Consider the following 15416-nt stretch of genomic DNA (forward strand, 5'->3'; position numbering starts at 1 on the left):
TTTGTCACACTGGACGTCGCTGGAGAAAATGACCTCTAGTGACCTCTAGGAGAATCACAGCCTCATCAGACTTTACAGACACAAACTAGAGAGCGAGGCCGTTCAGAGGAGCTCTGCTTCTCCAGCTGGACTGACAGTGAGGGACACTTTCTGACACATTTACACAACACAACGCTCAACATCCCATCACAGGAAACATGCAGGTCCTACAGAAATCTGCAGAAGTTTTTGACTCCAAATTAAAGCCTGAATTTTTCTGTAGTGTTCCTCAAGGTCTTGGGGTCCTAATGTGGGATTTTGGAGGATTTCTGACCATTTTTATTAAATCTCCAGAGGTCAAAAATGATTAAGTTTGCACAACATCGACTGCAACAACTTATGAGACATACCTGAACATGAGAATGGCTTCATACACTCTGAATCAATAAACATCATGTTTATTCCAGATTTATGACTAGTGTAACTGACACTCAGAGCTGAGCTGCAGCTCAAATTAATCTTCAGGTTCCAGTTTTCAGATGATGTTCACCACTGCTGTTTGGTTTCTACTGGTGACCTTTGACCTCATCCTGAAGATGTTCCACAGCCGTCATGTGTCCACTGCTGTAACTGCTTCATACTGTGGAACAAACTGCTGCTTGAAGATCAGTGAATGAATGATGATGTTGGGAAAAGAAAAAAGACACAAACACAGCTCAAACACTCCAGTCTTCTCTACATGGAAACTCAAAGCTGCTGCCGCCTGGCGCCCCCTGCAGGCCTCAGAGCTGACCTGCAGCTGCCATGAGGCTGCTGGAGGTCCTCTGTTCAGGGACTCTGATCGACATGACGGCTGATATGAAAACAGCTCAGGCTTCGTCTCCTTGTCTGAAACAGTGTGCGGGTTGCAGTTTACATTTGTAATTTTACAAAAAATCTGACCTGCAAATATAGCATTTTCATAATTATAAATACAGTTTTCATGTATTTTTTTTTAATTATAAGTTTTTTTTTTGTTTGTTTGTTTTTTTTTTTTACAAAATTAATCAATTTTCAAATTAACTACAAATGAATCAGCTCCATCAGCTCTATATATTGGTTATTAGTGTGCTGAATTACTAATAATCAAAAGAATCAAACTGAAAACAATCTAATTGGTCTTGAGAAATCAGTATCAGTGGACCTCTACCAAACATTGTCATGTTTTGAGGACAACTCTGCATGAAGTAAAAGGTGTGACTTCACACCTTCATTGTTTAAATTACTTCTGGAAACTGTTGAAGAAAGCAACTTCACAATCCTGTTTATAATTAATTTATTTAACATTTTTACTGGCTTCCATTTTGTCTACTCTTGCGTCCTGTTCCATATTCCTCTTATTTTGAAAGGCGCTTTTAACAGCCTCTTGGAAAAGTGTTTAAATGGAGCTGAAGGTGATGATCAACTCGCCACCGCGTCACTTCACTGCACAGCAGACCCGTCAGTTTACACTGAACATGAACTCCAGCTGCTCACCGCGCACCAGACTCCATTCAAAAAGCTGTCATTTTAACACCGCTGTTCCTCTGGGCCAATCGTCTCCATAAAACCGCTTCCCTTGTTATTCCCAGTTTTACTCTACTAAAGCTATCGTGCGGAGCATGTGGAAAAATATTTTACTACAGTTTTAAGTTATTAAAACAGTGCCCTTGATATGTAACCTGATGATGTACAGTACAGTTTATTATTAAATATACATTATTTTTTAGCGGGGGGCGCAAATACAAGACTCCATTATATAACTGAAATGTTAATTGAGAAGTATTAATGGTGTAAAAGATTCATACTGACTGTAAAAATAAAACTGGCAGAGGAGATCTTCATCTTGGTCCCTCAACAGAATAAATAGACAATGAAAGGTATAACAGCAGCTGAAATACAGATTTTGAATCAGCTGCTCCATGGGCCGACTCGGTTTATTGTTCTCTGACTGAGGTACAATATAGGTATAATGAGGTTTGATAATAAACCACTTCACTGCGTCACATTCTGCGTTCAATCTGAGTTACTGAATAAGCAAAAGTGTGGAAGAGGAGGCCATCACTGTCCTGGCCCAAGAGGTGGGTTTTCAACCACCAGCAACAGGAAATACTGAAATCTCATTGAATTAAGATGCTGTTTGATGGATCAAGTCACTTTTATTAATACAGCACTTATTACAAAAAAAAAAAAAAAAGTGACCCAAAGTACTTTACAATCGTGGCAGAGGGGTTGACAATGCAAAGATTAAAAGAATAATATATAAAAGCCAAGACGAGAAAAAAAACGTAAAGTGTTAAAATAAATTAAAGTTAAGAGGAAAAGTATAAAAGCACCTAACACTGAATAAAAGCATCTGCTCTCTGCTAGTCAGCCAGCCGTCTTGTTCCAGAAGCTGTCTGTCTGTCTGTCTGTCTGTCTGTCAGTCAGTCAGTCAGTCAGAACTTCAGCACGTTTATCCGCGGAGGTTCGTCCCAACTCCGTCGTCAGGCAGCCAGCCTCCACACGCACCGGCGGCTGTGGCTGTGAGCCACGCCGCAGCGGCACGCCTCACAGCCACAGCCGGACCCCTGGCCCTGTGAGCCGGCGGCGGCGTGCGGCGTGCGGCGGGCTGAGAGCTCTGAGCCGGGATCAGCAGCCAAACCTCGGCTAACAGACGGCAAGCTAACCGGAGCTAGCATTAGCTTCTGCTGTCCACGCAGCGCACTGTCACTAAGGATGCCATTAAAACATATATACATCTACAAACTGTACACACAGTGAGCTGCCAGCTGCCAGCTAAACATCTGGACCCTGCAGGTCGATCCGGCTGCTCAGCCGGGCCTCCTGCGCGGATGCGCTCGATTTACGCTGGCAGGGATAAACTCCGCCCGGCTGTGATGTGCCGGGCTTCATGTCCACTGATACAAACCACATCTCAGTAAAACACCGGGTCACACTGTTCAGCCAGTAACGGAACAATAACAATAATAGTAATAACAATATTTTTATTCAACCTGTGAGGCCCAAATCAACAAGACAGAGAAAACCGATCCATCTACTCTGATTCTGCCCTATCGACTTCCTGATAAAGCAAAACATTGCTGCTGCGCGTTGCATTCTGGGAAATGGAGGCACATCGGGTCACTAATGTCGCTAACTTTACCCGTTAAACGAGTAAAAGGATGTTAAATAAGATCGATTCTTCCCTTTAATTTTAGATTATCGACAGAGGCCGACGAGAAAACAGAGTCTTTGACTCGTATTTATGAAAGAATTGAAAGCAAAAACACAGCACCGCACTACAACTCCCATAACGTGACGTCATCACGCAGATTACGTTTTGCAACAACCAGTCGGTGGAGAAAAAACCGACCGCTTCCGTGTTGTTCTTCTGTTATTCTAGCAAATAACTAACGTTAGGAGAGTGAAAGCGCGTCTGACAGCCCCGCAACGAGTCAAACTATCATGATCCTGTGAACCTGACGCTCAGGCCACCTCTAACATCCGACATGTCGCTGCTGCAAAGCTCCAAGAAGAAGGACAAGCGCATTTTGTCTGGTACCTGCCCAGATCCGAAATGCCAGGCGAGGCTGTTCTTCCCTGCTTATGGCTCCATTAGCATCGAGTGCACCGAGTGTGGGCAACGCCACGAACAGAAGAACCTTCTGAACGTCGAGGAGGTGACCGATCCGGATGTGGTGCTTCACAACCTGCTGAGGAACGCCCTGCTCGGCGTCACCGGAGCCCCGAAGAAAGGAACCGAGCTGGTGAAGGTGATGGGGCTCTCCAACTACCACTGCAAGCTCCTGTCTCCGGTTCTGACCAGGTACGGCATGGATAAACAAACCGGCAAAGCCAAGCTGTTGAGGGAAATGAACCAAGGTGAGATCTTTGACTGCTCGCTGCTGGGTGACCGGGCTTTCCTGATTGAGCCGGACCACGTTTCCACGGTGGGATATGGGAAGGACAGGTCAGGCAGCCTCATCTACCTCCACGACACCCTGGAGGAGATCAAGAAAGCCAACGGCAACAGAGAATGCCTCATCCCCGTTCACGTGGACGGAGACGGACACTGCCTGGTGCACGCCGTGTCCAGGGCGCTGGTGGGCCGGGAATTGTTCTGGCATGCGCTGAGGGAAAACCTGAAACAAAACTTCAAACAAAACCTGGACCGCTACAAGGCCCTGTTCCAGGATTTTATCGACGCTGCCGAATGGGAGGACATAATCAACGAATGTGACCCGCTGTTCATCCCGCCCGAAGGCGTCCCGCTAGGACTGCGAAACATCCACATATTTGGCCTGGCCAACGTGCTGCACCGGCCCATAATCCTCCTGGATTCCCTGAGTGGGATGAGGAGCTCGGGAGATTATTCGGCCACCTTCCTGCCGGGGCTGGTGCCAGAGGAGCAGTGCAAGGGGAAAGATGGGAAGCTGAACAAGCCCATCTGCATCGCCTGGAGCAGCTCGGGACGCAACCACTACATCCCCCTGGTGGGAATCAAGAACACGGTGCTGCCCAAGCTGGCTGCTCGCCTCCTCCCAAAGGCCTGGGGAGTCCCTCAGGAGCTCATCAGGAAGTACATCAAGCTGGAGACGGACGGGAGCTGCGTGATCGGCGGAGACCGCAGCCTGCAGGACAAGTACCTGATGAGACTGGTCAACGCCATGGAGGAGGTCTTCATGGAGAAGCACGGCATCCACCCCTCGCTGGTGGCCGACATGCACCAGTACGTCTACAGGCGGACCGGGGTGATCGGCGTCCAGCCTGAGGAGGTGACCGAGGCCACCAAGAAGTCCGTGATGGAGAACCGGCTGCACCGCTGCCTGATCTGTGGCGCCCTCTCCGAGCTCCACGTGCCACCAGAGTGGCTGGCACCTGGCGGCAAGCTCTACAACCTAGCCAAGTCGACACATGGCCAGCTGCGTCCAGACAAGAACTACAGCTTCCCGCTCAACAATGTGGTCTGCTCCTACGACCCTCAGAGAGACGTCCTCGTCCCTGACTACAAGCTGAGCTCCCTCAACACTTGCAACTGGTGCCATGGCACCTCGGTCCGCCACGTCCGCGGAGATGGGTCGGTGGTGTACCTGGACGGAGACAGAACCAACACCCGCTCCCAGGGAGGGAAATGCGGATGCGGCTTCAAGCATTTCTGGGAAGGGAAGGAATATGACAACCTTCCTGAGGCGTTTCCCATCACCCTGGAGTGGGGGGGGCGAGTGGTTCGGGAGACGGTGTACTGGTTCCAGTACGAGACAGACGCCGCTTTAAATAGCAACGTCTATGATGTGGCCATGAAGCTGGTCACCAAGCACTTCCCAGGCGAGTTCGGCAGTGAGATCCTGGTGCAGAAGGTGGTCAACACCATCCTGCATCATACTGCCAAGAAGAACCCAGACGAGTACAACCCCGTGTCCATTGACGGCGCCCACGCCCAGAGGCTCACCGATGCCACGGAAAGTCCGCAGGCCGCGGACCCGCAGCCACCCACAAAGATTATCTTGACGGGTCAGAAAGCGAAGACGCTTCACAAAGAGGAGCTGACCATGAGCAGAACGGAGCGCAGCCTCCAGCAGAGCATCAGCGAGCAGGCCTTTGTCAGCCAGAAGCGACGGACCGACAGGCTGAAGCAGGAGCAGAGGGGACATGGTCGGACGTCTTCCCCCGGTGGCTCCCCAGAAACCTCTTCCTCCTCTGCTCCAGCCACGCCCACCAAATCCGCCTCCTCGCCGTCGTCCTATAAGGAGAAGAAGATCCGCGTCACAACCAGCGATGGCCGGCAGGCCATGCTGACCCTGCAGGCTCAGACCACCTTCTCCGAGCTGCAGAGGAGCATTGCCAACCAGTTCGCCGTGCCGCCGGCCCAGCAGTGCATCCGCTACGGCTTCCCGCCCAAAGAGCTCGTCCCCCCGAAGGACGGCGAGGAGAACGAGCCGGTGGCCCTGCAGCACGGCGACAGGGTGACGGTGGAGATCCTGCGGGGTTCAGAGGACAAGAGCCCGGCCTCCATACCCCGCGCCTCCAGCTCCCACTCGTCCCTGCACTCGGTGAAGAGCGAGGATGCCGTCACATCTGGCAGGATGAGCAGCCGGGAGCTCCAGGACAGCATCGACCTTGAGATGTCCTCCCTCTGTCTCCTAGCAACCTTGATGGGTAAGAGCACGGAAGAGCTTGACATGTAGGCCGCCTCCGCCGGGCTTCGCCCTGCTCCTCTGTGTTTCTGCTGCTGGCAAAGTTTTATGGCTCAGCCCGCCAGCTGAGCCGCGTGCCCGCCGCAGAGAGCAGGTCTGAGGTCAGATCCTGGCCCAATCAAATTATACAGGCAGTTATTTCTTGACGTTAACGAGCATGGCGATCGATTTTTGCTCCGTAATTAAAGTTTCTTGATGAATGTTTAGTCTGCTCAGGTTTGTTTCCCCAATTTCTAATCCCTCAGATCAATTACAGCCTCCCGTTAGAGCAAGGGTCTCCAACCTTTTTAATTCCAAGAGCTACTTAAATTATTGTAAAATAAACGAATTAATTAAATTAAGAGTGAAAGTAGCCAGGAGCTCCTCATGTCTTATATACTTACTTTTATTCACAGCGTATCAAACCATTCATCAATTAACTTTAAATCCTTACCAGCTGAATGCAGCAAATGTTTTCCATTTATCAAATGTTCTCTAAAGGCCACATAGTGCATAAAAAAACACCAACAGAAAAAAAACAAACATGGCACATCAGCATGTGTGTAATGAGTGCATTCTCACAGTGAGATGACTGACACTGTAGAGGCTTTTCCTGGAGGAGCTTTTTCCTCGTCTTTTCACTCTCCTGCAGTCGTTTAAATGTTCATCTGTCAGCCTTGTTCTCAATTTAGATTTGATGACTTTCATATCAGGAAAAGCTGCTCCACAAAGGAACGTCGAGCCAGAAAAGGCAGGTACTTTCAGGGCTGGTGGACGTGCTTGTAGTTCTGCAGTGTGAGGAGGGGGGTGGGCATCATGTGTAATGGGTCATTCCAGATAAAATCAAACAATTCAGAAAAAAAATTCCCACCTGATCTCCTCAGAATCATCTGATTTTTTTCTGACAATATCTTTTGTATATTCAGTGAAGCCATGCAAAAGCTTAGATTCATGCTATAAATATTTAAGTTATAAGTTAATACGTTTCCAAATTTCAGGCTTTTTTATTCACACTATTTTTTTTTGCTCCCTAGCATTTTGAGCCTCATAACTTCATACCCAACAGAAACAAACCACATCAAACTGTCAGGGCTGGAAAACAAACTTGAGCTCTGTTACAAACTGCAGCCGAGTCAGTTTTATATCCGTCCTCGGTGTCACAGTCCTAAGACAAAATCTGATGTTTCTGCAACTGGATTTTTTCTGTAGCCAACTTTGAGCATCAGTATGTTGGGAAAAATGAAAGTTTCAGCAGTAAAACTGGAGCAGTTTCATGTCTGAGTCTCAGGGGAACAGAGACCAGCGCTGGTGTCCTGGAGGTGTCAGGTGTCTTCTGATAATTCAGAGAAAACTGGATAAAGTGCATTTTGAAGGGTCCCGTCAGCATGTGGGACAGGTGGCTGTTAAAACCAGTTGTGGCAGATGAAAGCTCTCAGGTTTAGCTGTGTTTTGAGACCGGGCTCATGCTCTGGCCATGTCGAAGAAAAAACAGATTTAAGATTGTGACACTGAGGACGGATGTAAAACTGACTCGGCTGCAGTTTGTAACAGAGCTCAAGTTTGTTTTTCAGCCCTGAACATTTCATGTGGTGATCTCTGTTAGGAACAAAGTTAGGAGGCTCAAAAACACGAAAAAAAAAAACAAATAAAAAAAAACCCAATGTGAATAAAACAGCCTGAAATTTGGACCTACCCGGATGAACTTTGAGGAGCTGTAACTCACTCACAGTATGAATGTAAGCTTTTGCATGGCTCCACTGAATATGCAAAAGATATTGTAGGAAAAAACAGCTGATGTGAGGGCATCAGGTGGGAGAACCTGGCTGAGTTTCCATGGAGTGACCCGACGTGTGACCCGACGTGTGACCCGACGTGTGACCCGACGTGTGACCCGACGTGTGACCCGACGTGTGACCCGACTTGATGGATTGAAATGAGAAGGGGGTTCCACTGTGTGTTCATGTTGACTCACTGATTTTTCTGTCTTTTCTTTTTTTTTTGTACATCATTTAAACCGTTTTGACGAGCAGCTCGGAAACAGGAGGCGAGTCCACCAACCTGCAGAGCCTCTTACCTGTCTGGTAACCATGGTAACCAGGGTTAGGACCTGATTGGACCTGAAAATAGTTATTACAAATTAATAATTCCTAGGTCAGCGGCCCTATCTTATCCTAAAACAGGAAAGGTCCGAACTTCCCCAGATCGAAAAGCCTCAGGACGAGTGTTAAAGGTGCAGTGTGTAGATATTTAGCTACACTGGCAGAGCCTGTTACTACAAATAGAATTTTTTGGAGTATTTTATTTTGGTTTTTCATATAGTGTACAAACCACACAAGAGCACACTAACAGCACAGAAACACTTACTGTACATTACAGACGTCTGAAAAATAAATTAACCAACAATAAAATATATTAGGACATAACAAGTGAAAACTAAACTAAGTAAAGCAATGGAAAAATAAATAAAATTAGATTAAAAAAAAGAAAGAGAGACATGTCAGCTGTCAGTCACACGAGATTGAAGATTCTGCAGGTAATTGATGAACAACTTTTAAATTATTTTATTCCATTTTATAACAAATGAAAAATCACAGTAACTCAAACAGAGGTCTGGAAGATGCTTTTTTTTTTTTTTTTGTCTTTAAGACCTCATGAAATGGACTCTTACTGTCTTGATGTGAGGTGTTTCCTGTTGAAACAGGAAGTGTGGGCGGGACACGGTGCAGAGAGAGACACACTTTTATTTTGAAGGGACAGGTGGATGAGAGAGGATGTTTGAAGATTTGTGAAGGTTTGATGACATCACGCTCGTTAGTAGCTCCAGGCTCCGCCCCCGGGCGGTGGCCCAGCAGCTGCCGCCGGGTCACATGGGGCCGGCATGAGAACTGTAGCGTCGGTTGCTAGGTAACAGACATCAGAGTTGATAAGCGATGTCTGATCGACTCTTTTGGATTTCCTCAATTTGGAATTTCAGATTGGAAAAATCTTGTGTGAGACTCTTCCTTTTGTAGGATTTAAAGGGATATTCCAATGTTTTGGGCAAAATCTCCTTTTCTCAACATGATGTCGGGTACCAGTTTCACCTGTGGACGTCCACTGGTTCAGTTCCACTGGGTAGCATTTCCTGTTAGCTTAGCGTAGCTCAGAAGGATATTCTCTGAGATTAAAGTCATGAATTTATGAGATAAAAGAACTCCAAATTTTTTTCTTGGAAATTCGTGACTATTTAATATCAGAATATTTTTTTCTCATGAATTTGTGAGTTTTTTTTCTCCTAAATTTACAACTTTAATCTGAGAGAAACATCTAATTTAGTTTTCTCATAAATGTTTGACTTTAATCCTGGAAATTCTGAGTCATGTGCGTCTGTTTGTTCGTCCTAATTACATCATTTCCACACCCCTTGGTCCAAAGGGGGCGGGGCCTATCACAAAAAGCCTTATAATGTCTGTAATTTATGAGGAAAAAAAAGGAAAAATCTGAGAGGGTAGTAATGGTAATAGTAGCATATTAACCCCGTGGCTTTGTCATTTTTTTTTCAGCAGCCCTAATATGCCGTCGTACAAATCCACATGATCCACTGTGTGAAGCAGACAGCTTCAGAGCTGCTGCAAGGTTTATTTTTTCACTTTGAGAGAGCCAGGCTAACAACTCCCATAGACTTTAAGTCTTTATGCTAAGCTAACAGGAAGTGCTACCCATAGTTACTGAACCACTGGAGGGGAAACTGGTGCCCAACATCTTGTTGGAAAAAAGGGGATTTTGCCTAAAATGTTGGAATGTTCCTTTAAGACAGGAAGTCTCTGTGATAGAGCCCATCAGAGTGTGTGATTGGTCAGAGGAGTCCCAGGTGGGATGGGGTGTGGACGGTCCCGGGCTGCAGAGCAGAGTGCAGGTGGTGAGCGAGCGGGCCGGCCCGCCGCTCCTGTTGTTCAGCGTTTGGTGGGACTGTGAATGTGCTGACGCGGGCACCTCGCCCTCTATCACCTGCCAACGGGGTCAAAGGTCGGGGCTGCGTTCAGCGAGCTACAACGCTGGAGAACATTCAGATAAACACACACGCCGGCCAACAGAGTGCGTGACAAAGGGCGAGTCGCAGCGCCGCTCGTTTTCTCTGCTCTCTGAGCCGCCGGCTCTGCGGCCGCAGCCTCCAGCACAAACTGCTGTGCTGGGAAAATAACCTGAGGGGGGCCTGCACACCTCTGCATGTCCTGGACCCCCCGCCTGGCCCCCTGAGGCCCCGGGCCCCCGGCCTGGCCCCCTGAGGCCCCGGGCCCCGGCCTGGCCCCCCATTAGTACTACTAATAACCATGCTGATGAAGATGAATTACTAGAAAATTACTAGAAAATTTCCAAAAATTAACGAAACTTTTTTTTTTTTCAACAAAATCGTATTCCTGCTTGTTGAAATGTCAGATGTCAGTATGAGGTCAGGATGCTGGAGCCGCTCGCTGATGAGGCACATTTCTCCCAGAAGCCTCGGCGCCTCCGTTGGAGAGCTAACCTGTGTGTTTGTCGTCCAGGTGAGGACGTGTGGTCCTACGCCAAGAAGCTGCCCCACCTGTTCCAGCAGGGCGGCGTCTTCTACAACATCGTCAAGAAGGACATGGGTAAGCTCCGCCCCCCGCCGCCATGTGCCGTGTCGTGATTCACCCGTTTAATCCCAGCATGCATCACAGTATTATGACTGCCTGTTTGTTCAGGTCAGCTTCCACTAAATCCTGCTCTAATCTGACTGGGACTAAATAATCCTGGTCCCTCAGTTGTAATCTGTTTGGAAACGCGGCCTTGTCCCTCTCTGATGATGTTTCCTGTTTGTGGCCCCGCCCCCTCAGGTCTGATGGACGGGAAGCACTGCACGCTGCCTCACCTGACGGGGAAGACGTTTGTGTACAACGCGGCGGAGCAGCGGCTGGAGCTGTGCGTGGACGCCGCCGGCCACTTCCCGGTGGGGCCGGACGTGGAGGAGCTGGTGAAGGAGGCGCTGGTGCAGCTGCGCTCGGAGGCCAGCAGGGGGAGCCGCGAGGGCAGCCCGTCGCACGGCGTGCTGCGGCTGGGCAGCGGCGGCGTCGTCCGCAAGAAGGAGCAGCTTCAGAACGTCACCGCCTTCCAGGGAAAAGGCCACTCCCTGGGCAGCGCCGGAGGCTCCTCCCCCCCCGAGCACCGGCCAATCACCCGCCAGCACAGCAGCGGCGTGGACCTGAGCGCCAGCGTGTCCCGAGGCCCCCCCGACCTGTCGGACATCCCCGAGGACGCCACCAGGGAGCTGGTGCGCATGGCGCCGGGCTTCGTGACCACGAAGGACGGGCGCAGCCTGGACCCCGGCCTGATGGAGCAGCAGAGGAGGAAGCTGCAGGAGATGGTCTCCTCCATCCAGGCCTCCATGGAGCGCCACCTGCGGGAGCAGCAGAGCATGGCGGCCGGAGGGGGCGGGGCCAACAGGGAGCGGACAGGTGGGGCTAAGGCGGGCGCGACCCAGCCCTCCCCTGCCGCCGGCCGCCGGGAGCCGGCGCCTGCGGACGCGGCGCTCGGCGGCAAAGCGGACGGGAAGGCGGCGAGCTCGGAGGAGCCGGAGGAGATGGAGAGCCAGGACGCCGAGCAGAGCGGCGCCGCCGAGCCCATGGATCACTCCTGATGGGCGGGTTTCTTCTGGCTCGCCGCCGCCGGCACCTCCGGGCGACGCCTCGGGCGGGATCCAACAGCTTCGGTCTTCATTGTGTTTCGTTGTCTTCGCTGCATGACTCAAGAGAAGGTGGAGCCTCGTCTCGCCGCCACAGAACCACGAGAGCCGAGGAGCCGCCGCTCGCCTCGCGTCAAACGCATTCCTGTAGATAGAAGAATCCTCCGAGTCTTAAGGCCGAGCGGGAGCAGAGGCCCCGCCCCCACGCCGGCACCGTAACGTCCCGCTTCCATCGCGCACGCTCCGACGTGCACGTGTCGCCTTCATCACATGACCCGCTCTCCCGCCGCCCCGCCGGGCTGCAGGGCCGCCGCCGGCTCCCTGTTTGTTTCTCTGACCTTTGACCCTGCAGCCTGCTCTTCTTTTTCTTTTTTCTTGGAAGAAGAAGCGTCGTGACACTCGCCGCCTCTCACAGATTTCAACTTCCTGTTTTGCTGTTGGTTTGGTTTGAAAAATCACTTCAGATGTTACTAAAAATGTAATTCATGAGAATGCCATTAAGAGCCTGTAGCCAATGGAAAAGAGAATGCTCTTGTTTCAGTGTTGAGATGAATCTGTTCACGCTGCTTTTCTTGTTCATATGGTTCAGTAGTTGCTTTATGCTTGAAACGTCCCATAAATACTAGAATATGGCCAAAGATAAAAGAAGTTTGAAACTCGTGAACCCATGGATGGGCTTTTATTTACTTCTCTGAACAAAACCCCTTTATTTCATTTCAAAAATATTTTAAGAAATGCTACTTTGGCTCACGAGGATGCAGTTTTTATATTGGAGAAGCCACATTGTTATTCCAGCGATATAAATAATGATAATAATAAAAAAGAAAATTCTTATAAAATTAAAATATTCACCACACTTTTCTTTCATTTTTTTCTTGCTTTTGTCATGTAATTTTTTTTTCTTTTTTTTTTTTTTTTTTTTAACTTTTTGGTAACGGCAAGATGTTTTCCAACAACAGATGTAATCTTCAAAGGCCAAAGTAAAACCTTTTAAAAATATTTTTGAAAATAGGTGAAATGTCACCGGTCGAGCTGTTCAGTCGCCCGGGGCCTGAACGGGGCCTCTCCACTTCCTGTCCTATGCAAAAAAAAAAAAAAAAAAAAAAAATCTCCACTGAACTTCCACAAATTAGTTTCCAGGTTGACCACTGGGGGGCGCTGCAGCCGAGGAGCCTGTCGCAGTAATGTGACCCAGACCGGGGAAGACATTGACTCTTCGTCTCTTCTTCATTTTGTTGAGTCGACTCGTGGCGGTGGCGGTGGCGGCGGCGGCGGCGGCTGTCTGCAGGTTAACCCTTTGAATCCTGGATGGACGGCAGATTTGTTTTTGAAATGTTTGTCGTTTTCTTACGACCTCGTACTGATTTTTTTTTTTGCAAATTCTCGGGTCATTTCTCGCCAAGTCGCTTGTTGTGTTTTTTTCCTCATGTTTCTGAGAGAAATGCAGCCAATCTGCTCAGGGCTCAGAGGGTTAAAGTGGTAGCTGTGGCGTCTTCTCCTCCGTACGAGAACCAGATCCTGCAGGTTGGCCCCGTCGGCGCCCCCCTGTGGAGAGAGCGAGCGCTGCACCGCCGCTGCTCCTCTCTGTTCCGAGCTGGAAAATGTTTAGAAGGAGGAGCAGCAACACGTTTGTTTGGGCGTCAGCGTCCAGGCTCTGTCGCAGCGCTGCGGCCGCCACACTGCAGGAACTACTTTCTCTCTGCACCCCGTCAGCGCCCCCTGGGGTACGGGGGGTGTATTACACTCGTATGGAGGAGAAAATAACACAACTGTCACTTTAAAGGCACTTTTAAATGACAAAACTGAGAAGTAGAAGCTGGAGGCGGTTCACACCTCTGTTGCCGACACAAGATGATCCCAGCCATTGCTCTTGAAGCGCCGCCGCCGCCGCCGTCAGCGTTTCGGCCTTAAAGTCGCTCAGTTGGACCCGCAGGCCCCTCAGCGTTCACCTTCAGTCCCCTCGCTTCACTTTAACTCCTTTAGTTTTTTTTTCTCGGCCTGACTTCTGAATGAATTTTCTTTATTTTTTATTTTTTTTATTTTATTTTTTTTTTTTTTTGGCAACAACAACCCCCCGGTTCTGTTCGCAGCGTCTCAAAATGTGAATTACTGTTTTCTTCTTCTTCTCCTTCTTCAGCTTCTAAGGTTGATTTCTGCGTTTGAGTGAACAAAACCTGAGACCTAGCACTTTGAGAAAGAGGGAATGTTAGCGTGTGGGCTCGTCCTGCTGTCGGCCCACGCCGCGACCACACGCCTGAACTCAGTTTCCTGTGTGACTGCTGTACTAACGCCATGTATTGTAATCCAGTTGTATAATAGTATATACTGTAGTATACTTTGACCTGTACAGAAACACAGATTGTTCAGTTCCTGCATTTTTTTTTTTCGTTAACTTTTCTCTCGTTTGCTAATAAAATATTGATGACACCACGGCTTCAACATCGCTGTTTGCATGTGTGACGGATTTTCAACCCAACAATAAAAGGACTTCCTTCACGTGTTTGGTATGTTGTGGTCACTGGAGCTCATGATGGACCGAATGGTCATCAGTCTTCTCTCCTTTTTATGTTTAATTAATGAATTAATTTGACTTTATTTTTATTTTGCTTTCTTACACTTATTTTAAACATTATTTTATATAATTATATTAATGATAAATACAGTTTTCTGGACATTTTCTCCTGGTTTTTGGATAATTTTCTTGTCTGTTTAATTTTTTATTCATTTTGTTTCACTTTATTTTATTTTGCTTGCTATTATTCTTTGTTTTTTAATTTACAGGTGATTCTCTTGTTTTTTTAGTATTATTATTTGGTTTTTTTTTTATATTTTTAAACTTCGCTAAAGCATTATTTTAAAGATACAATTATTATTAATTATAAAAGGTTTTTTTAGGTACATATTCCAGTTTTGGAATAATTTTCTTTCTTTCAATTAATGTATTTATTAAACTTTATTTATTTTTTGTTTTATTTCATTTTATTCTTTTTTGTAGCAATTTTCAGGTGATTTTCTTCTATTTTTTTCTGTTAAAATTTAAATTCTTAAAATAATTACAAATATAAATTTTAGAATAATTCTCAGAATTTTCTCTGTCCTTTTTATTCATTTATTTTATTGTCATTTTCTCTGTTTTTCTCGTTATTATTATTATTGTTATTATTTTAATAATTTCCATTTGATTTTCTTGTGCCTTTATTGTTTATTTTTGGGTTGTTTCTTGTTTTCAAAGGGTTAATTTCAGCTGCTGGGGGGCTGAACTGGTGTGTGTGTGTGTGTGTGTGTGTGTGTGTGTGTGTGTGTGTGTGTGTGTGTGTGTGCGTGCACGTGTGCATGTGTGTCAGTTCAGAAATGATCTTGTCAGAATGAACAGGAGCATTTAGGTTTATTTAAAACTCTTTCACAATAAAAGCTGTCATCCAAGTGGTACAGAACAGGAGGCAGACTTTTATTTTGAAGTACACACTGAACTGTGAAGAAGCTGAAACTGATATTTTCAAAGTAAAGCTCGTGTTGACGGGTTTGCAGGAGCACTGATGTCGTCTTCTTCACGGAGCTGAGCTGAGAGGGTAAAACCTGCAGGA

The 15416-nt window shown here is 47.6% G+C and overlaps 1 protein-coding gene across 1 annotated transcript; it reads left to right on the top strand.

The window, feature by feature from the left end:
* Positions 1 to 3488: 3488 nt before the first annotated feature.
* vcpip1 (valosin containing protein (p97)/p47 complex interacting protein 1) lies at positions 3489 to 14328 on the top strand. Its single transcript, XM_030074095.1, has 3 exons — positions 3489 to 6135; positions 10676 to 10762; positions 10988 to 14328. Exons 1-3 carry the CDS (start codon positions 3489 to 3491, stop codon positions 11785 to 11787), a joined length of 3534 nt encoding a protein of 1177 aa, XP_029929955.1. The 3' UTR covers positions 11788 to 14328.
* The last annotated feature ends 1088 nt before the right edge of the window (positions 14329 to 15416 follow it).

The sequence above is a fragment of the Myripristis murdjan genome, chromosome 17 (genome assembly GCF_902150065.1).
Source record: "Myripristis murdjan chromosome 17, fMyrMur1.1, whole genome shotgun sequence".
Lineage (NCBI taxonomy): Eukaryota > Metazoa > Chordata > Actinopteri > Holocentriformes > Holocentridae > Myripristis > Myripristis murdjan.